The 24,109-nt window shown below is 36.3% G+C and overlaps 1 protein-coding gene across 3 annotated transcripts; it reads right to left on the bottom strand.

Moving 5' to 3' along the window:
• Nucleotides 1-310: 310 nt before the first annotated feature.
• LOC105054649 (calcium-dependent protein kinase 18) lies at nt 311-19,607 on the bottom strand. Of its 3 annotated transcripts, none has more exons than XM_010936218.4 (12): nt 18,987-19,605; nt 16,100-16,230; nt 15,192-15,233; nt 14,779-14,890; nt 14,608-14,686; nt 14,296-14,465; nt 12,945-13,071; nt 12,533-12,648; nt 12,334-12,441; nt 3,119-3,181; nt 1,554-1,751; nt 311-866 (listed from the first exon to the last, which is right to left on the bottom strand). In XM_010936218.4, exons 1-12 carry the CDS (start codon nt 19,344-19,346, stop codon nt 702-704), a joined length of 1,671 nt encoding a protein of 556 aa, XP_010934520.1. In that variant the 5' UTR covers nt 19,347-19,605; the 3' UTR covers nt 311-701. The 3 variants fall into 3 exon arrangements, with proteins under 3 accessions (XP_010934520.1, XP_010934521.1, XP_029123297.1); XM_010936219.4 differs by having other exon boundaries at nt 1,578-1,751; nt 18,987-19,600; XM_029267464.2 differs by lacking the exons at nt 311-866; nt 1,554-1,751 and adding an exon at nt 2,163-2,368 and having other exon boundaries at nt 18,987-19,607.
• Between the last annotated feature and the right edge of the window lie 4,502 nt (nt 19,608-24,109).

Here is a 24,109-nt window from a genome sequence, read left to right as displayed (position 1 = left end):
AGTAATCTTGTGAGTCTATGCCTTTGCCCAAATAAATTTTTTTGAGAAAATGCCAAATCTAAAATATATATTAATATTTATACTTTATTTTTTCTTTGTATATTTCTTTCAAAAATAAAAGTGGTAGAAAGGGACGTTAAACATTTCTGCTACAGAGACTTATATCAAAAAGGCAGCCTCTCGATTTCATATAACTAGTTACATCCAGAAATGATCTTAAAGGCACAAAACAGCATACCCAAGACCTATATATATATATATATATATATATATATATAAAGCGAAGAAAAGAAATATACAAGGGGTAAGGTAAGCAAATGTGTGCTATGAATTCTAAAGACCAATTTGCATTGGGATGTACAATCACACATGACATTTGTGGTCAGAGGTGGATGCGACCTTCTCCCCACGGCACCAGAATGTACAATAAGCAGGATAGGAGAGCAACTACATCTGATCATGTATTGGTGGCTCCTAGGAATCTTTTTCAGAAGCACTCTTCAGGTGTAACTGGTCTCTCACAAACTGCACACTTGCAATTCACAAAAAAATAGATGATCACATAAATCTATGACAAGAAATGTGAGCAGGGGAAGGTAATGGAGGTTCATCGTATGCAACAAAACTGTTCTGAGGATCAGAACTCCAGCATAGCATCTCCCTGCCTCTCTCACTCGCTCCACTTCAATGGCTTTTACCATCTACAATATCTGATGATATCGAATGCCAGATGGACTGGGAACGTTGCGTGAGCCGATGCTTGCAGTTCTTAAAAGCTTGCGGAATTCAGACAAGCTTATCTTCCCATCCTTATCAATGTCAGCCTCCTCCAATAGTGGCTCGATAGAGCCCTTTAGCCCCGTGTGCTGCACCAAAAACAAACCTCCATAAGAATTAGTTTCTGGTCTCAACTATCTTCGTAAGTTAGAAACTTATAGATGCAAGAGAGATTTACACACATCCTGGACAGTTCTCTGGTGTTTAAAAATCTTGTGTCAGGATTCATCTTGAAGTGTGTTTAATTACTTGGTTGCACTAGGCTTCCAGGGAATCACTCGACAGATGCACACAAGCATGCACACACATATAAACAAAGGAGATCACTTTAATAGTCCGAGAGGATAATTAAATTGATTGTGCCCTGCAACAATGGTGGAATATCCAGATGGACAATCAGGGCCTCTCCCCACCCTCCCTTCCCCCACTTTTTGTGAAAAGAAGACAATCTGGTGTTCTGGACCATCTACAGATTCTAAGTATCTTAAAGCACATAATAGTACGAAGTGGTTTTAATAGTGCAGAGCCATAGATTAAGCAAATCTTTTGTGATGCGACTAAAAAACCATTTGTTTACGGGATCACTACACAGACCAGCATCAAGTCCTTAATACATTTAAAAGTTTGTTTAGATCCATTTTGTGTATCACAAACCATGATAAAAGGTCAGACTTATTGCTTCAGATGTCCCACGATGTATATTTACAGCAGGACATAACCAATTTGGTTATGCCCTAAAACATTAAAGCCCACAAAATTGTGCAAGAGAACCATACCGAGTCAAGATAGAGACCATTTACCATTCTAAGTTCCTCAGGCGTGATATATCCATCTCTATCTACATCAAATTTGTCAAAAGCGGCTTGACAGCGTTTACGCCATTTTTCACAGTCATGCTCCTCCATCTGATGCACATGTAAAGTTGCTGCCACAAATTCAGGGAAATCGACCAGTCCATCCGTGTTGCTATCGATCTGCTTTGAGAGAATGAAACCTTAGCTCCATTTAGAAATCACCAAAGCCAAGCATGCATATAATGAACAGATCCATTTTAGAACTGAATAATCAATATCAATTAAGAATGCACATCAAAATAACATTGTTTTCCTATTTTGAGACATACAGCAGCAACATGCTACCACCCGGGATCAGACCCAGGACCTCTCAGGAGAGGGTGCCAACATGCTCAACCAAGTCCTGTTGGCATATATGAGAACAACTATGAATAATAGAACATGCTTGTATTGGATATTAGAGAAGAAATGCAAATTGAAATAAATATGGTGATGCATCAACTTGAATGCAACAGTAACAAAAAGTTCGCAAATTTTGGGAAGTTTGATCAGAAGGCTTTATAGAGCAAAAAGGTGGTTGTTTTCCACCACCTGGGGTTGAACCTCTCCTATGGAAAGTTGGGTGCCAACCAGCTGATATAACAGTTGTTGCCATCCTGCTTAAAAAGTTGTGCTATTTTTTCAGCATGAAGGAGATGATATGCTGCCTGACCGCATGCTGCATACATCTAACTCTCCCCAGAGCCCATAGCAGCAAGAGCCTCAACCACCTGGCCACCCATGAAGGAGACAATATGCTGTTGCATGCAAACAACCAATTGAGGGTTGCATCTTTTTATTCTTATGCAATTAAGGAAGGTAAAGATCTTGATAAAAAACCAAGAAGTAAGAAATTTGGTCTCCTTAGCTCCACTACTACCATTGTACATACCTTGTTAATGAGCATAACTGTTACAGTTTTCCAAATAGGTAAAAGGTTTACACAGACTGCCTAGTAATTCATAGTTATTGCTTATTAACACAAACTTCAATTATTTACTTAACACTTTGTGTTGGTGATGTACATAGTAAACTTCATGCAAGTATACAAACAATTAGGATATCACACCAACTATCCTCATTACTATCAAACAAATTTTTTATCAAGACCAACTTGGATGAGATTTTTCAACTCTAGGTTAGGTAAGAGATCTTTTAGCACAAAGACCCTTTTTTTAATTTCTTTGGTATGACTTTTAGTATAACCTTGTAAGGACTAGAGGTAGCATATTTCAAATATTCAAAGTGAAGAGAAGTAAGCATATTGCACCATTATACACCAAAGCAAGCCAGTTTTAGTATCATGGAAATAATGGTGTACTCAGAAATAAACATCACTCCAGATTGCTAACACAGAATACATGTATCGATGTGTTTTTCATCAATTGGAGCATGTCAGCGGAATTTAGAGCTACAATACTCTGACAGTTGCATGACCCAAGGCAAAATATTCAAGTTGTAATTATCCAATACCACTAGATTGAATGTAGAAAAAGATAGTCTCTTACAGCTTCAACAATCTCCCGAACACGTGGTTCTCTACATCTCCAAGGAAGATCTTTTGCAAGAGCCTGCACAGTATTCAACATAAGTAGGCAATGAGATGGACAATAATACAGTCTGCAATAATAACCTTGTGAATTGTACTAATGATCAATTACGATTGTACACACACAGTTAAATAATAGCTCCTCATCTACATAAAAAGAAAAGGTCTCTGTCCGTTCACCAAGTTGGTAAAGGGACAGCATGTTAACTTACTGGAACTACATCTCTTCATAAAAACTTACAGGAACTGCATCAAAGGACGACCAGATAAAAGGAAATAAGAGATGTCAATGCTCCTCAGCCTAGCATGATATACATACTAAACAAAACTTTCCCACATACTTTCCAAACCTCTGTGGACAGCATGTGCCATAGCATTCCACCTCTAGAGCCTTCCCAGCTCTCACCTGACCTTATTGCTTCAAGCTGACTAGATAGCAAGTTAATTATCATGTAGGAACATCACCAGAAGACATGCAATCTCTTAATCAACATCCACAACCGTCTTAAGCAAGTTGCAGCTTGTACGAACATCAAATGTTGATGTCTAAAACCATCTTGAACTTCATGAGGTGAAGCCACGTTCCTTATTTACATGGGTAATCTAACCAGCAAGGACAGAAAATAACCTAACAAAATGTTAGCCAAGACTCTTCAGAGTCCATTACTTTCAGTAGAGATTAGAGAAGACCACCATTTTACCATGAAGAGAGCACTCTAACAGGATAAACTAATTGAGATCCATGTCACATACATTTTAGCAGAAAGTCATTATTTAAACCCCCACTGCCCTTACATCAGGATATGAATCATACTAACAGTTTGACAAAGTCCCAAGCAAATCTAGCTGAAAATTTTTGGAAACCTAAGATTAGCATTTTTGGTGCATAAACCTACCATTAGCTTTACCAGCAACTCCCATCCAAAAGCTCTCGAACTCTTCAATACTGACTAACATATAGAAAGACCTTACAATGCAAGCACCAATATAGAATCTTTCATGAAAATCAATTGTCTAGAATCCTTGATCTGCATAACAAACTTAATGTATTTGTTCATCTTCTCAATCCTCATAGTTTCTAGTTGAAAGTGAAAAGCCAACTTTTCTATCAGAACCATCAATGCTGTCATCTATGCAGATTGTATATTCTAGTTCATCCACAACTAGGTTGTGTAAAGCATTTGAAAATTTTACGATATCTTTTCCTCAGAAAGGAATGCTCAAAATCATCATTAACCATAGAAGCTTTGAAAATGATATTTCTAGAATGGGTCGTATAACTTTAATAAATCCTTTCAAATGTAGTATGCTCAGGCATATTATAAATATCATATTCCCATAAATATCTTAGTTGCAGGATAGTGAACTGATAGATATTTGTCCATCAGAAGTTGGAGCTATATGGCGTCCTGCTCTGCAACCTGTTGAGATGCTGATTGCCTTGACTTGGTCATTAACTAGATAAAGAGTTACAGCTCGGTTGTTTAAAAGACCTAAGAAAGCCCCTTCCCATGCTGATGTGGAGCAGAGAAGAAAACCACTGGAATTTTGTGTCTCCAATACAAAGTTTATAATCATCAGACTATTCCAGCAACCATGAGCAATTTTAATCCTGCCAAGACTAAAAGTTGTTGATAATAATGGATAAATAGTAAGTGGCCTAGTCTTAAGGTAATTGATTCAACCAACATGTAAGATGATCAATGGCGGAGACAGAGTTGGCAAGGGAGGCAATTGCCTCCCCCATGAAATTTCGGTTTTCATGAGATTTGCTTTAGCACTGTTCTATTTTGTCCCTTCATCTCTTCTCAATTTTGAAAAAGCTGGGTACTAACAAATCAGAATCCAGATTAGCTTGCCTTGCTCGCAGCAAAGATCTCTTTTTCTATTTTTTCTATTTCCATATGTGGATGTGGTTAACTTTTATTGAATTGTAAATCTCTTTCAATCAATCAATACCATCCATATTCATATATATACACAGCTTGGATCTATTAAACAATGCCTTAAAGTTTTATTTTTTTCTAAACAACAAATCCACCTACTTGAGTTGCAATCTTCCAACACCGAGCATCCCACCTTCCTGCATATTTTTCAAACTGGTCTAACCCACTTTGAATTCAGTGCTAATTAGAAAACCAAAAGAAGAAAAATAGGAGAAACTTCTGAGGAGTTCCACTGAAGAAGGAAATAAGGAGGAGGAAGATAAATAATTTTCCTTGCAACCCAGGCACATATATTCCTCCAATTTATTTATTGTCTACTTGTTTGTCCCTTTTTTGCAGTTCTCTACGAGAGAAGATGAGAAACTAACCCTTTTCTTAACTTCATAAAGATGTTTAACAACTTAAGAACAAAAACATTGACATTTTATAGCAGTTCAACAAAGATGTAGGTAGACCTATGAAATTCTCCCTTAACAACTATCATGTCCAACCACAAGATGAAATATCTCTGTCTCATGACTTGTTCTTGTGTTTCTTAATGTTTCTAGCATGCCACTGCTACATCCAAGTTTTACTCTTACAAACTTTTCTTCTTCAATTGTCTTCATGATTTAAAATTCACTGTGAAAGGTTTCAACAGTGTACAACTATGAAGCTCATCAAGGTTGTGATTAGCCATTTCTTATGTGATATATTATCTATGTATATTATATGCTAAATGTTTAGAAAGAACCAAAAATTGTTGATTTGATTTCATTATTGCCCCATCCCTCCCCCCACCCCAAACAAATCCTAGCTCCACCACTGAAAATGATTTCTTATCATATTTCGAATGTTAAGAAAGATTAGGAATATGAAGAGAAGCAATTTTCAAAGTCATAATAACAAAATACGATCTAACTCTCCTCTGCATTTTGACAAGTTTAACTTCTCAAGTAGATTGGCAGAAGCTTGAGATCTATGCTACATAAGCCAACAGTACCATGTCACTGCAAATATACCAGTAAACCGATATGGTAAGAATGATAATTTAATTTAATTTCTACATCTGGTGAATTGGCAAATGCAAGGCTGTCAAAAAACTGGTGCTTAGGTGCCTAGAGATCCCAAACCGCCTAGGTCCCTACTCTTTAGAGTGATAGAGCACCATGTGATATTGTGTTATATTCTTTTATTAGTTTCTGTTGTTCATGACTCAAGGAAGCTATACATAAGGGTGTCATGATGCTGAGCTTGATCAAGCTTGCGTATGGTCAAGCTTTGTTTGAAATTAATTTCCAGCTTGAACTCTAAGATCAAGCTTGACTTGTTTACAATTTTCAACCTCACTTCAAATTTTGGATCCAGCCAAACATGAGCCTAATCAATCAGCTTGATCATCCAAAATTGAACAGAATCAATTCAAGCTTGATTCCAGCCTAAATCAGCATTTAATTGATTCAAATCACAAAAATTTACAAAATCTTAATCAGCTAATCAATTATAATATATAACATATATGGAGAGAGAGGCCAACTAGGACTCGGTCCACCGAGTTTCCACTTGGATTCAATTAGGTGAAATTAGAAGATAAAAATCCAACATTGATGATCCAAATTATTTGGATCCACTATCTAAACTGCTTACAGAGCAAAAATCATGTGCTTCAAAGATATCTAGCTTATGCATCAAGACAAAAATGAATTGTTTAGATAACATAATACAATGCCTGCTTTTGACCAATTGCATAGGCTAGGGGTTCCTATATCGCATGATTGTTTGTATATAACTGGTTTAGAGGTCCTAGTCCCTATTTGCCCAGATCATCAGTATCAATCCCTATTTTCCGATTTCACCTGGATTCGACTTGGAATCTAGTCAACTAGGTCCTAGTCCACCTCCCTCTCTCTCTCTCTCTCTCTCTACACACACAGACACATATCTATATAAGAATAGACTATGCTCCTCTCAAGAGGAGAGAATATCTACTCCTCTCATGTCCAAAATCAATAATCAAGCATTCAAATAGAAAATCCACACCATTGATCATCTATACTACTAAAAAGGCCTAGTGACTGAAAATCATGTATTTTGGTGGTCTCTAATCTATGCATCAAGTATACCAAAAGAATGGACAGTTTTCATTGTGCTAGGGTGCTAAAATACATGATAAAGTATTTAGATTAAAAATTCACCTAAATGATCATGATCACACACGTTCAAATGTCATACATAGGTTAGATAAGCAATAGATTGATAAGCAATAGATTTTAATGCTTAGATTATAGCAAAGTATGGTCCATCATTTTAACTATCCATTTTTGTATCTAACTGATGCATAGGTTAGAGAGTACCAAAGCACATGACTTTTGGATTTTAGATATTATAGATCATGATCAACAGAGTGGGTCTTAAATTTGGATGCCTAATTATTGACTTTGGACCTGAAAAGAGCATATAACCTCTCTTCTCAAAAGGAGCAAATTGCATCTCATATATTAGATACAAATATATATATATATATATAGTGAGAGAGCGAGCGAGCGAGCGAGCGAGAGAGAGAGAGAGAGAAGCCAGAATGTTTTAGAGAGCATTTCCAAATGCTTCACTAATAGAAATTCATGAATGACCTCCCAAAATAAAATCAGTTTGGCCATGATCTAAGATATATAAAATACTTAAAAACTAAAAATCATTTATGTTAGAGCTCTCTTACCTATGCATCCAGCCAATAAAAAAATGAAGGGTAGCAATATAGCTAATGAGCAAAAACATAATACAAACTATTTAATCTGCTATTCCAAACAGATGACCTTGATCTAAATATTTTAAAACATATACAGATTAAATTTCAGCTAATTTGGATGTCAACAAATTAAAACATGATATGATACTGTTGAAATTGTCAATTTTGTTTTCCTTGAATTCATAAACCTCAGAATGTATATCATAGAACATGATTGACAATGCTGATTTTAATTTGGGAGGCCCTAAATTCAAATGCTCTCAAAACTCAAAAGCATTCCAGCCTCTCTCTCTCTCTATATATATATATATGTGTGTGTGTATGTGTGTGTGTGTAATGTCTGTACGTATGTATTATATATATAAATTTATTAAGTCTGTTCAACTTGGCTAATTTTTAACTCAGTTCAAGCCTATGTTGTTGTTTAAGCCTGGTTCATCTCCCTTCAAACCTAAGCTTGATTTGAGGTCTTTTTTTTTTTTTTTTTCAAGCTGAGATTGAGCCAAGCATAAGTTGTTCGATTCAATTGACTGCCCTGGCTATATAAAAAATGAAAATGGCATATATTATTACTTTCTTAAACCAGAAACCATAGTTACACCACCCCTCTATCTCTCTTCAACATAAGCCAAGAGGAAAGGGCTGCCCTCTACCCCACCAAATACTACCCTCCTAGCCAGCAACCTTTTGGCCTCCAACAGCCCTCTAGTATCCCTCCAACCACTAGAAGCCCTTCAACAGCCTACTGTCTACCTTTCAACCACCCAAAGATAAGTTTTGCCCTTTCTCTTTAAATGAGCTTTCTTTTTCCCCTTTCCTAACCCTTCTTACTTTCCCTTTCTTTCTTTCTTTATTTCTTCTCCTATAGTTTTTTCTTCTTCTTCTCCAACCCTTTTCATATTCTTTTCCTTGTTTTCATCCTTTTTTCATTTTTTATCTGTTTTTACCCTTTTTTCCTTGTATTCTTTCATTTTTCTCTAATATTATCTTCTATCCCTTGTTTTTACTTTGTTTTTGTTTCTGCCTTTTTTTCTGTTGTTTATCCCTATTGCATTTTATTTTCTATTCTTACTTTGTTTATCACTTGATTCCTCTCATCTTATTTCATATTACATAAATTATTGCAGAGTTTTTTGTTAAATACTTAAATACAAAGCATTTATTAGCTATTTCTTATTAATTGTGTGATGTCAAGACCTGTTTTAATTGATTTTCTTCAATGTGGACCTCCTCAACCACTAGCACTCTGCCGAATCACCTAAGTGGTGCCTAGGCGATGGGGGTCATACCCAAGGTCTGCAGTACCGACCATACTATACCGTAATGATGTGCTATCCATATAGTATCAAAGTTTAGTTTAATATATATGTCAAACTAGTATGTCCAGATTCGAACCAAGCGGAACCAATGAAACAATAAATAGACTTTTAGTATCAATAATTATTTCGAGATATCCAATTGCTGATAGTTCGCCGATTCCAATAGCTCCAGTGGCTGACAGTCATTCACACCAGTTATTGTGATGTCCGCACCGGCCATGCTACCCGCCCTATGTTGCCCGAAACCATGGTTCGCCGAATCAGATAGTTCAGAGCATGCCGAACCATATCGATGGCTAACTAGTGCGATTCAAGTGCTCAATTTAAAGCGCCAGCAAAAACAGAGCGAGAGAGAAGGAAAGAGAGGAAGAGAGAGAAGGAGAGGAGGGAAGAAAAGATCGATCATGGCGTATTGAGGCCTCCAAGGCTCCATGATTCTCCGCGAAAAGCGAGAAAAGAGAGAGAGAGACAAAGAGGGGGGAAGGGAGAGAAGAGAAGTGAGGGAAAGACAATGGGGAGACCGTTGGAGAGCCGCCATGGCCACTGAACGGCCAAAATCCACCCCAAGATCACCGTCCAAATCCATTTCTGACTTCACTATGTATCATATTTTTAAAAAAATATGATGAAACAAGGGCATTGTCCCTATTTCAAACCCACGACGACCGTAGAATGGATTTAGGCCATCCGATGGCCATGGTGGCCATCCGATGGCCATGGTGGCCACCCGATGGCCTTCCGACGGCCTCTCTGCCATCTTCTCCTCACTCCTCTTCTCTCCCTTCTCCTCTCTCTCTATCTCTCTTTGCTCTCATTTCCTCTCATGGAGGACCGTGAAGCCCGGGAGGACTCAATGACCCTTCGGTGACCACTGCCGGCGTCTTCGTCAGCCTCCCTCCCCCCTCTCTCTTTCTCTATTTTCCTCGCTAGTTCATCCCTCATTTCTGTATCAGTTCGGATCTGATACAGTCCGATACAAGGGTGTACCAACATACTGTCGGCCAGCCAACACGGGATCCGATTCCAAGTCGGCAATTCTTGCCCGGACCATCCAAAATAGGATGTATACCATACCAACCTGTACAGTCCGGTTTTGGATAGTATCCTTATAAATAATAAGAAAAAAGGAGTTGGAAGCAGTCTCAATATAGGGTGCATATCGTATTTTGAACCCGTATCGAATTGGTATGATACCTAGTACATGATTACAGACCTTAACTATACCATCTAAGATTTGCTTGAAAAATGGGGATAACAAAATATATAGCTGCCCATTTCATAATAATATTCCAGTCAAATAAGATATTGCTTTATTTGTCTTCTTCATACATTTAAAATTCTTTTCCATGTCTTGGTAACCTTTGGAGGGTTGCCCCCTTGTTGTATGAGGTTGAATTATGATGAACAAGATAGGTTGCTTTCCTTGCCAACTTGCCTTATAGGTTTCATTACAAAATATCTTCCCTTTTGCCTTGACCAACATTCAGCACCAATCCTCGAGGGTTGACATTGGATTGATAAATGATTGTAAAATGTACTCAATCCTTCCATGGAGCTTCTCAATTTATAGGTACATTCTATTATTGTTGATGTTTTAGAAGCATTAACAACTATTTATGTTCCATCCATTGATGAAGCCTTTTCAACTTGAGTTTCTCCATATTGATGGAAAAGGATTAGGTCGTGATGATCAAGGGTTTAAACATGGAAACCAAGCACCATACAGTTGTCTCAGAATGGTACAGCACCAATATGATCAGGATGGACCCAGACATTCAATGACCACAAGAATATAAAGCAACCAGCATGCAATTTATATGATCCATATGTGCTGCTGATACACTGTTGCTGACCATTTCAAGAGAATTGGTGCCCTACATCCATACTGGTATTACTTTCTTGCCGCATATTATTCGTGGTACCATAACAAATCCAGTAGTACTTAAATCCCTGGTGGTGGTGGTGGTGGTGTCATGATTATGACAACAACGATGATTTTAGAAGCATCAACAACTACTAAAGAGATGCAGATCACTAGGATATAGAACTACAATGACTAACTGAGAACACAAAGGCATGTAAAAGGTTAAGTGGTTAAGGTGTTTGTGTTCTTCAGTGTCATACCAGCAAAAGAACTAGTAGTTTTCTAAGGTCAAAATTATTAACCTACATTTTAAAGGTGATTATACTGCTGCTATTTTGTGGCATTTCACGTATATAACAAGATTGTGATCTTCATTCAGAAATAACAATTTGAAAGTTAAAAAATCATTCCCAAGAAGCTCCATTTGTCTGATTTGTACATGGAAATTTGAAGAAAGATCTAACAAGTTGAATTTTCATTTGCTTTAAGGTCCCAGAGTCCAGGCTGTATAATACAGGAGGTATGCTTCTACAGGAAACATCGCCATGGATTGGTCATTGGCCAGCTCTCCCCCTATCTGATTCGTGGCTGAGGGATCAGGCTATCAACTTATATAACAATATTGGGGTCTTCATTGCGAAATAATAATTTAAAAGTTAAAAGATTATTTCCAAGAAGCTACTTTTTTTCTGATTTGTAAAATTGGAATTTGAACTAAATGATGGACTTTCAAAGTGTCCTCGTTCATTTAAGAAAGATGTGACAAGTTGAATTTTCATTTGCTTTAAGGTTCCAGGTCCCAGGTTGTATAATACAGGAGGTACAAGAAACATTGCTATCGCTTGGTCAATGGCCAGCTCTCCCTCTATCTAGTTTGTGGCTTAGGGATCAAGCTATCACCTATAAAATAGTTGATGAGTACGTTTGCCAGTTAAGGCTAATAAATAGACACCAAATAAATGGCAACACAAAACAGAACAAGCAAATGTCTTGAACAGTTACTAAAAATAGTTTTTCACAAAACACAGAATTAAGAAATGATACTGCTATCTAACATTTTATCTTCAATATGAATATGTATTGCATTTTTGCAACACATCATTACCCAGAGCTAAGGAGTCATGCAGCCAGCTAGAAAGCAAAACGTCTGGAAATTGATAACCTTTAAACCATATCATGACTAAGCAGAAAGCTAGAAAGAAACAAGTATATGGTTGATAAATGATGACTCAAACACCCATAACAGCCAAGTCCATAAAGACTGGAGTCCATAAGATCAATGATAAAAAACAGAGCATATCATTAATATTATTGGCATACTTGTCTCATTTCTTCAAGACTAATGGAACCACTTTTGTCAATGTCAATTGCATCAAATTGGTCCTTAAGATCAGCCAACTCCTCCTCATTGAGTGTACTTGCCAGTGCCTGCAGAAAAAAAAAATCATGTATCATTAGAGTCCAAAAGAAGCTTTCAGAAAACAAATGATGAAACAATTTTCTATGAGTATTTGTTTACCCTAAGCGCAAACTGCTTGAAACGGCTGTACTTCACAAATTGGCGCATGTTGGACAGTACAGATATATCTAATGGGATCTCTGATGCATCTCCCCCTTCTCTCACCCATGGATGTGCTGAAAAAATAAAAATGCACCGGGAGATAATTAACACCTCCTTCACGAGTTGGATGAACCTAATATATATTTGACAACTAGATGCTCAAAATGATATAATTAAAGATCATAATGCTTAGCTATAATAAAGAAATTCTGCCAATGAATTTGCATCAGAGACAAATAAATTTGCAGATTTTAACACAGTAACACCAATCTCAGAAGGTAAATTCATTTTATTTTTCAGTTCAACAAGCCATGGAAGATAGCTAGTATTCATTTGTTAGCCTGAAGAAATAAAAAGACTCGCAACATACACAGAGCTTGAGCAGCAGTCAGTCTCACACGAGGATCTTTCACTAATAACTTTTTAACAAAATCTTTTGCGCTGTTGCTTATGCTTGGCCATGGCTTCCGACGAAAATCAGGCTTGTTCCTTAGGACCTGCAAACCACCACCATAATATAAGGATGACTGCAGTTCCTGTACTAGCAATGGAACATCTAAAGAACATATATTTTTACATCAATTAATAGTGAGGCCTTCTACAACATAAAAGCATCGACCAAATTAATCCAACAACATCTATCAACTATCGGAGATTCCTCATCTAAAGCAAAGTAGAGGCCACAAACTCAACATCACCCAAACAAAAAAAACAAAAAAAAAGAGATCAAAGATTAATGGTTCTGTTAGTATCTTTTCTACTTTCTTTACTTCTAACTAAACGCTCGAAAACCATGCATGGAGATATGTATGAATCCACAATTGTGAAACAATAAGAGTTCTCTTATACTCGAGGAATGCTTGTCCATTGTATCATCCATGTGCCCAAGGTTTCAAACTTCTGATTTGCCTTTTTTCTCTTGCTTACATTGAGAATGCTTTAGTTAGGACTCAGAAGAGGTGAACACTCACAATAGCTTTTTCTCTTTTATTCATTAACAAGTTCATGGTTTCAAATTTCTAATGATTCTTCAACAAAGGCATCACTTCTTGTTCTTTATTGTTGTATTTTGCGATTCTCAGGAAATTATGATGAAATCTGCATTTCTCCACCTGGTAGGATTTCAATTGTCAATACTGTCATTTCTTTTCACAACTAATTCAAAAAAAGCATAATAACTTTGTAGAAACGTGTGCTAAACTTCTAATGTTAAGAATGGAGCTCATCCCTGCACTACTAGTGGCAGATTCTAGATGTTAAGGTCAAGCAGTACAAGTCAGGATCTAGAACTTTATAATGCAACAACCTAAACAGAAATATCAATCTTATTAGAGACCAATGTCATCCGAACAGGATGGGTACCAGAAAGTTGGCCTATAGCAGATGGCCACCAACATGAATGGCATGCCTGAGGGCAGAGGCTAGATCCAATCAATATTAAGATATGATCATCCTAGTCCATTTCTAAATTCATAATCCTAGTGCTCTGTACTCAGGTTCATGACAGCAGTCTCATCCTTGAGATAAAGCATGAGAGAGAAATGTAACATGGAAATTACCATTCACCTAGACTTCAGCAGTAGCAAAGATATTCTATACTGGACAAAGCAGTTATCTCAAGCAAGAAGCAGGGCCAATCACAAATATTTCAAATACCAATCTTAAGAATTGGGAGAATATTAGTAGATGTGATCATCTTATGCAATAGACTGCAAAATTACCTCCTTAAAAATTCCATCCTCAGTTCTATCCCAAAATGGACGTCTTCCACAAAGCAAAATGTAGGTTATTACCCCAATGCTCCATACATCTGACTGAGGCCCGGACTTGCGTTTTAATACTTCTGGAGCAACATAATAGGCACTGCCAACAATATCATGGAATTTCCTATCTGCAAATGGCCATTTTTAAGCAATCATTACTATACAACAATCTATCAAATATAAACATCGCAATTGAAAGTAAATATATATGAATGAATTTTATAACAAGAACAGGAATCTGCAGAGTTCAGAAAGGGCTTTCAAACAAACCAGGCTTTATAAAATCAGAAAGGCCAAAATCTGTTGCCTTAAGAGGTGAGTCCTCTTTAGTTGATTTGAAGAGAAAGTTCTGCACAAGGAAATAGTATGGTATCATAAAACGAACAAACACTAGGTTTTTGAGATAGACTTCACAAGAATATTTAGCTGCTCAACTTGTACCTCAGGCTTCATATCTCGATGTACTAAACCATGCAAATGACACTCAGCTGCTACTTTGAGCATCTGCCGTACAACTACTGCAGCATCTTTCTCAGTATAGCGACTATCCTTCCTAGATAGAGAAGATCAACCAAGAATCAGCTCACTATCTTCTAAACTAATTAGAGAAGAAGTATTTAATGTCGAATAACTCAAACATAAAATAAAAAATAATAAAGTTCAAAGAGCAAAAGGAAAATAATAAAATATTAAATTAAAATTATATCCAGGGATACAAAATTACAAATTGAAGCTGACAAAACATAACTTTTAAGAGTTTAAGAGCTACATGGCATAAATTTTCTTTGTTATATCAGAAGATAAATAGGAAACCATAAAGGACATGAACCATAAAATAAAATAAATAATTTTACTTGGCCAATATCCGATCCAATAGTTCACCACCCTCGCATAACCTGATTAAGAAAAGGAAAAAAAGAAACATTACATCCCAAAATAGCTTGATCATAGAAAAGATTAAGCAGAACAGAATGCTGATGTGACCTCTGTGTGACTAACTCCAGCACTTCTTAGATTTTCATTTTCCAAAGAAAGTAAAAATGCAGTTGTTCGAACCAGAGATTTTCTAAATAGAATTTTCACAGGGCAACCATTCTCATGAAAGTGTATATATTTAGATCAAATTCAACATCAAGGTATGATATGTTGTGGAAAAATGACAAAACAGAAGATCATGCATCATCAATCCATATTTCTGTTTTATGCTCCAAAGAAAGGGGTATCAATTTTTCCATCAAATGGGCTTTTTGCTAGCAGAAGCTAGTTTTGGAATTAATCTTCATATCACCGTATGGCAAATGAGATTGGACTTCATAATCAAGGAATCAAGTTTCTCATGCTTACTTCATTCTAAAAAGATAAATGATCTATAAACTCCTAACTGGTCCGTGAATAGGAAATATGGACTTCGACAAGAACTATATAGCGCATACATAAATAATAAAGTCAGGACAGGTATTAATCTTATATAATAATCATGGGGCAAGAAAGCGTGTTGACATGGTTAATTATTAAGCCAAAGTGGGAAAAAAAACCACAACTGAATACTGCATGTCATGTCACATGTATATTATATCTTTTAGCACAAAAAGATATTACGTCACCAATCTTTCTTGGATGGCTCAACATGACAGGTAAAACCATCTTAATAAACAAAAAGAACGAATTAGAAAAGAAACAGATTAAATAAGCCAGAATGGAATTATAAAACAGGGTTGTATAAATGTGACATCTTATAAACAAAAAATGATGAAAAACTTACTCCATAACTATATATACATAAGATTCATCTTCAAATGCATTATGGAAGTGGACAACATTCTCGTGGCCTTTCAGTGCTTGCAGTATCTTTACTTCTCTCTTCACATCCTCCACGGCAATAGGAAGGATCATCTGCCACAGTAATTAAAACGTATAGACTAATGACACATTTGAAGAGCAAAGAAGAATAACATATTAAAAGAAAATTTTTCAGACAGCTCACACATTTTTTCATCTATTCTAACTTTTACAATAGTGATCAGCTTAAGTACTCAGTTGCCAGATTTAATGCTAATAATGAAATATACATGATTATTTCAGAGCCAGCAGAATTTCTTCATCCTTTCCTTTTTTCCAAAACAACATTCTATTGTATCCAGCCTTTGGAACAAAAAAGGAAGGCAGATGTTCCTATTTCCCATTAATTTCCAGCTTTCAAAGATTTTTCTTAAACTCTCTTGACAATTTTTTACATCAATTTTCACAATACAGGATTCTTTACCATGGTAATAATTACGTCCCATCCTTCAAATGTATAGCATCGTTAGTGCACATTGTATACATTCATATAACTTTTATTCAGCTAACACTAATGCCATTTCTGGTACCTATTAGAATTGGCATCAATTAAACATTAATATCATTATGTACATGAAAGACTTCCAGTACAAAGACTTGCCAAAAAGTACTCCTGCTTCCCAAATGCTGGATCTGCTATTACTGTTTTTAATATCCATAAAACTGCAGCAGCATTTTACAACTATATTCCCATTTAATTCTTTGTCTTCTTCTGTTGTCCTTAAGATGCATTTGTCTTCTGCACATTTGCCTTTATGGTTTAGTCCACATGAGTCCCGATTTTTTAAGTTTCATTCTCCCTTTTTTTCCTGCTCATAATATTGGCAAGTGTCCAATATTGTTCTTGCAATGTTTTAACCCTAAATTAGTGGAAGATCACCCATCTCTAGCTAATACCATTTGCACAACTAGTCTGTGAAGACAAGTCAAATCACTAAAAATTCAGTTAGAACATCCTATTCTTTCCATGTAGTTTTCTCCTGCAGGTTAGGAGATCATAGTATGTGACATCAACGTCATAGTCATCAATAATGAAGGTTCTGATTTTGCATTTTCTTGAGCAACAGATGCATTTTGGTCAGATTTCCTTTGTCATGTTTGCAAGAAAGACTTCAGTCAGGAAAAAGCTTAAATTGCTGTTGCACATGCTTCAACAAGTAGAGTTGTCATTCTGTTTGCCTAATGCTGAATATGCAAAAGGTGATGCCGTAACAACTTTATGACCCTCCCCCTAAAACCAAGGTCAACCCTCAATGAAATATATTTACAACTGCTGGTGACTAGGTATAAACTTTAGGTTGATCCCTCCAGCTCCTTAGCTTGCACTTCCTCAGCTTTGTTATAAAAAAGAAAATTTTCCTCCATAATCCATTACTAGCATGTGAAAAGCAATAACCAAGATGGCATTTCTAATGCCACTAGGCCATCTCTATTTTCAGGAAAAAAAGAAATTACAAGAAACCACAGTTGCTGAATGATGTTATTAATATCACCAATACTTCCACTTTCATTCATCATCAAAAACCAGGAGAGGGAGGGCTGGACTCTTGAATATAAGGTGGACAAGCTTATACAGCATTTGCTGAAAAAAATAGCACAAATGAAAACCAGTGTAAAGTCCTACTTCACGATCTTGTAGCAAAAGTAAGACTGAGGTTCTCTTCATGATATATTCCAAAGCTCTGAGAGTTTAACATTCATCGCAACTTCTAAAGCTTATGTTTGTTTTTTCAGGCAAAGTTATAGATTTAATAGTTCGTCTTATGAAATTTTTACATGGACAATGATAACTTCGAAAAAATAGAGTTTTTAACATTCCAAAAAGCTCCTGTCAAATATGGACCTGCCTACATATTTCACTGAACCAAACTTTGACTGTAATATTGCAGCGAATGAGAATGGAAGGATTTGCAGAGGCTAAAACTATCACATAAACCACAATTCTAGGTCATGTTACAAAGTGCAAATTGAGAGTGGACTATTGTAGAGGCTCAAAGTTGTGGTAATAATCTCAGCGAATTCATTATAAGCTTACAAATATTTAATTTTAGTATTTTACCATCCACGCAAAATGATAGAGTGTCAATTATTGATGAAAGATAATGGAAAATCTTAACCATCTACTAATTTCACTCTTTTTTCTTCATATATGGATTAAACTTCACCCTTCGAGTAGCCAACCATGCGGTCTTTCAATTTCACAGAGACAAGTTGTCTTATGAGAAATTAGGAAAGCAATTAAGGCTCACAATCACTTATATTATTGATAGTATTAATTAGTTTCATCCAATATTTATTAAGGCATGTGATAATGATAAAAGCTGTGTCCCATTTAATTCTTTAATTGAAGAATCCTTGTATCCCAGAAAATCAAGATGACAAAATGACGGGACAAACATGAATTGGATAAGATTTATTGAGATATGGCAAGGACAGGTCCAGATAAGGTTGAAAAGAAAGTCTAATTTGGCGCCAAAAAAAAAAAAAGAATTAGGACAAGATTAGAATGAAGAACCGATTGCAAGAGCAATTTTCAAATCTGAGACCTAGTAGAGTCCATAAGATTCCAAACTATCCCCCCTCCCATCCAAATCAAACAAGTTTCCAATACCCAAAGACAAAGTACTAATCATATCAAAATTTAAAATTTGTCTGGGAATCAGAACACATGAATTCTAATCCGACATCCACATGCAGATTCCAGGAACTACAACTAGCTATAAATTTCGCCAACCTAACCCGAAAGGATCCAAGAAAACGGTTGAATCTTTCCAATAAAAGAAAAGGCAATCCATGCCAAAAGAACTAACCTTATTCTTGTCGATCCTCTTGACCGCCACCCGGTCCCCATTGGCCTTATCGGTGGCGACGAAGGTGTATCCGAATTGTCCATGGCCGAGGAGCTTCCCAATGAAATACCGGCTGTCGAAGTCCTTGGCGTAGCCAAAGTCGGTCCTTTTACCATACGGCACGGAGCCGCTCGGCCGTCGCCGATGCCTTTCCTTCTGCTGCCGCTGCCGTCGATGCTGTGACGGATTCCTTTGCACCTCCTGCGGCTTCTGCTGTGGGCCGCTGTCCGGTGGGCTCTGCGCCGCCGCGGCGTCCCGTTGCCCGGCGCTGCCGCTGTAGGAGCCGCCTACCTTGGTGGCACTGGAAAAGCAAGAGCCCATTCTCTTCTTCTCTGGCGACCTCCCAAGTTTGAGGAGATAAGAAGCATCAATATATCAAATGGTAATGTTAGAGGATGGGGAGGGGTGGGGGTGGGGGGAAGGGCTTAAGAGCAATAGCTATAGAGATGAGCAAAGAGAGAGACAGGAGGGGGGAAAGAAGGAGGAAGGAAGGATTGAAGAAGATGGGGGGAAGAAGGGAATTGGTCAAAGGAGACTTTCCTTGAGGAGGAGAGAGAAAGGTGGTTGTTTGGAGGCAACCCACCCCCCTCCCCTTCCCTATTGTTTATTACTTGGATAAAAAGAAATGGCAAAAGAACGAAAGAAGAAAAGAAAAAGGAAAAAAATCTTCAATGATGATGGAAGGATACAGAGAGAGAGTAGAGGAAGGAAAAAAGAGAGGGATAAATGTTGTTGTTTGTTGTTGCTGCCTTGTGGTTTTCCTTTCATTTATGAGATGTTCCCTCCTAATTTAGTTTTTTTTTTTTTCTCTCTATTTTTTTTTTTATATTTTATATTTTGTGACTTCTATTTTTATTTCTGATCATCATATGTGAGAACACCCACTCAATGTGAACTAAAAAAGGATAATCTTTTTTTCTTAAAAAGAATGAGGCCATTCATCTTGTTACTGCAACGTTCGTCACAAGCCGGTAATTAGTTAAATAGTGCTTGAGGCCCCACTTTGATATCTACTCAGTTTTTTTGTATTGCATCAAATCCTAGCTACCGTATCAACTAGGCTGCATGATAATACTTAAATGATTCATCATAGTATTATGTTTCTTAATAATACAACATTGACAAATAGTTTGATTCCTTGACCAAAATAAGATGTTAATTGATAATATTGTTTTTCTTAATATAACATTCATAACTAGTTTAATTCTTTAACCAAAAAAAGATGCTTAGAAATGAACTTAGTGACTTTTTCTAATAGTCAAATCCCTCCCACTCTGATGCAAACTTAGATTCTTGAATAGAAATATTGTAATTCAATTTAGTAATTTTTTTTTTCTCATCAATATAAATAAATAAATAATTGTACAAGGAGGGATTTTAAAATATTATGAAGAACTCAAGATTTCATATCATGTTTTATGTTGTTGTCGTGAGCCAACTAATAAACAAATTTGAAAAAAAAAATTACACAATAAAATTTTATAATAATGATATCAAGAGTTGAAATGCAAGTAATTAATGACATTGGAAACTTTAAGATACAATATTGTGTCCAGATAGAAAACATCGATATTAATACCTTAATGATATAATCCAATATAATTGGTACAGACATCAATACATAGAATCCTTGGTTTATATTGTCTAACCTATTTTTCAGAAATATTGCCTAGTTCAATGTTGGATGCTAAGAATTTTCTTATTACCTCTATATGCTGATCATATAATAAGATCGATGGATGGAAGATACTCAGGGGCGGCTGAAGGGCAAGGCCACCGAAGCCCTTGTCTTAGGCCCCCATCCTCAGGAGGCCCCTCGTTCGCTCGCATCCCGGCATCGCAGTCCAGCCTCCGCCTCCACACCTCTGCCTCCGACGTCTCGGTCCCGCCTCCATGCTCCATCAGTGACCGCATCCTGGCATCCCGATTCTGCCTCCGCCTCCATGTCTCCGCCTCCAGCATCCCGATCCCGCCTCTAAGTCTATGCTCCACCAGTCCCGATCTCTCCGGCCCAGCAAGGCCTCCCCGGTCGGCAAGGCGGCAAGGCAAGACCACCAGGAGGTGAGGAGGTCCAGGACCACCACGGCTCCACAGTCCACACGGACCACACCTTCATTGGTGACCGATCCACTCCCCCCCTCCGACCTCCATCGATAAGTTTCTTCATTTTTTTTTTGTTTTTCAACACCCCCCCTCCGCCCCACTTGGTGCGTCGGGCCACCGGTCCGTCGAAAATGATTTCTTTTCTTTCTCAGAAGTCGAAGCCCGAAAGAAGGCCCCTCCTTGTCGGACCCTGCAGCCTGTGCAACCCCCAAATCCCCCTTTCCTGCTCGGTCCGAGAGTGAGAAGTCTCCGCCTCCATGTCTCCGCCTCCGGCATCCCGATCCCGCCTCTAAGTCTATGCTCCACCAGTCCCGATCTCTCCGGTCCAGCAAGGCCTCCCCGGTCGGCAAGGCGGCAAGGCAAGACCACCAGGAGGTGAGGAGGTCCAGGACCACCACGGCTCCACAGTCCACACGGACCACACCTTCATTGGTGACCGATCCACTCCCCCCCTCCAGCCTCCATCGGTAAGTTTCTTCATTTTTTTTTTGTTTTTCAACACCCCCCCTCCGCCCCACTTGGTGCGTCGGGCCACCGGTCCATCGAAAATGATTTCTTTTCTTTCTCAGAAGTCGAAGCCCGGAAGAAGGCCCCTCCTTGTCGGACCCTGTAGCCTGTGCAACCCCCAAATCTCCCTTTCCTGCTCGATTCGAGAGTGAGAAGTCGCCTGTCATTGATGGTCGATCGGTCGGTGACCGATCACAGCCACAGAGCAGTGGAAGATGAAAGGTCTGTGGCATCATTTTTTTTTAGAAATCAGGAACACGTGGCAGATTATAAATAGGAGAAAATGCAGTAGGCAGGTAGCATGGGACGGTGGGAGATAGCATGGGAGAAAATGAAAAAAACAAAAAGGGCGGCGGGCGGCTTTCAGATTAATAGCGGGTAATTAATCCGGTACAATGGTAAGTTTTTTTCAATAACGATCATTTTCTTTCTTTTATAAAATTAACCGGAGTTGTTTCTTTTTTTTTTATATTGTTATATTTTGACAATTGATAAAAATATTGTGGAATAGTGTTGCAGTGGATGCTCCATATTTTACACAGCATTCAACAATCGGGTGCTATTATTCTCATTTGCAATCAGCATTGAACAATCGAATACTATTATTCTAATCTTTATCTATTTTTTATTTAATTTAAAATTTATATTATATTATTATATATTATCTTTATTTTATTTAATATTTGATTCATTGAATTAAAAATTTTGATTGTTGATCTTGTATTGACTATTTAAGAAATATAAAATAATTATAATAATTATATCTTTTTAATAATTTATAATAAAAATTTAAATATGTCAACTCAAAAATATGAATCTGATTATTCAAAGCTTCAAAAAAAAAGAAAAATTGAAAGTTTAATAAAATCTTAAAAAGGAGCTCTCGATAAATTCTTTACAAGTAATAAAAATAATAAATTAGAAAATATTGATGAATATTCTTTAAATGAATAAGTTAATAATCTTTTAGAATTAAATGATAATGAAATATTAGAACAAGAAAAAATCAATGAAGAGATTCAAGATAATCTTCAAAGTCATAGTGAAGAGAATCAATCGATTAATTTAAATGATTGCATTCCTAAAAATATTTATGATCCAAGTCAATGGATAAATATTGATATAAATTTGAGAGATTTATTAGTAGAAAAAGGTCAAATTAGAATTGATGATATAGATTTTCCTAAAGATGAATTTTCAAAATATTTTTCTACTACACACTATATTCAAAAGTTGACCAACGGAGAGAAGCATGAAAGAAGATGGCTAGTTTATTCAAAAGACTTAGACAGAGTATTTTATTTTTGTTGTAAATTATTTAATTCTGCTTCTAGTATAAGTAAACTAGCTAATGTTGGCAGTAGAGATTGGAGAAATCTTAGTACTAAACTTAAGAGTTATGAGATAAGTAATGAGCATGTTATTAATATGTGTTCATGGATTGATTTAGAAATGAAACTATTGAAAAATAAAATAATTGATAAAAGTATTCAAGAATAAATAAATAAAGATAAAGAACATTGAAAAAAGTCTTATTAAGAATTCTTGCTGTAGTAAAAATTTTTAGTAAAAATAATTTAGCTTTTTGTGGAAAAAAATGAAAAGATCTATCAAAAAATAATGAAAATTTTTTAAGTCTAATTGAAATGATTGCAGAATTCGATCTGGTAATGTAAGAACATATTCAACGTATTAAAGATGATAAAATTCATACCCATTACCTTGGACATAATGTACAAAATGAATTAATAAATTTGTTAGCAAATGAAATTAAAAATAAAATTATTAAAAAAATTGTAGAAGCAAAATATTTTTCAATAATACTTGATTGCACTTCAGATACAAGTTATCAAGAGTAAATATCTTTTATATTGCGATGTGTAGATATTTTATCGAGTCCAATCAAAATTATGAAATATTTTTTTGAATTCTTAAAAGTAGATGATACAACTGAAAAAGATCTTTTTGATGTCATTATGGATGAAATAAAATATATTGGACTTGATATTAATAATTTAAGAGGATAAGGATATCATAATGGATCTAATATGAAGGGCAAATAACAAGGAGTGCAAAAAAGACTTTTAGATATAAATTCTAGATCCTTTTATACATCATGTGATTGTCATAGTCTAAATTTAGTACTTTGTGATATGGTTAGTTCTTGTATTAAAGTTATATTATTTTTTGGAGTAGTACAACGTATCTATTCACTATTTTCTTCTTCTATTAAATGATGAAAAATTTTACAAGATAATATTTTTGATCTAACTCTTAAATTATTATCACAAACATGTTGGGAAAGTCGTATTGAAAGTATTAAAGCAATAAGATTTCAAGCTCCACAAATAAGAGATGCTTTATTGAAATTAGTAGAAGTTAGTAAAGATCCTAAAACTAAAAGCGAAGCTAATTGTTTAGCAACATATGAGCTTGAAAATTTTGAGTTTTTATTGAGCATGACTATTTGGTAT

Source organism: Elaeis guineensis, chromosome 12, assembly GCF_000442705.2.
Source record: "Elaeis guineensis isolate ETL-2024a chromosome 12, EG11, whole genome shotgun sequence".
Classification (NCBI taxonomy): Eukaryota; Viridiplantae; Streptophyta; class Magnoliopsida; order Arecales; family Arecaceae; genus Elaeis; species Elaeis guineensis.
Note: the sequence above shows the minus strand (reverse complement) of the source record. Positions and strands in the feature narration are given on the sequence as shown.

Bases quoted from the DNA above. Each gene is read 5' to 3' on its own strand.
- LOC105054649 (XM_010936218.4), bottom strand. From the start codon at position 19,346: ATGGGCTCTTGCTTTTCCAGTGCCACCAAGGTAGGCGGCTCCTACAGC. The intron at 15,234-16,099 runs GTAAGTTTTTCA...TTTCTTAATCAG, and splicing joins TATGTATATATAGTTATGGA to GTTATGCGAGGGTGGTGAAC. The intron at 12,442-12,532 runs GTAAACAAATAC...TTTTTTCTGCAG, and splicing joins TCAAGCAGTTTGCGCTTAGG to GCACTGGCAAGTACACTCAA.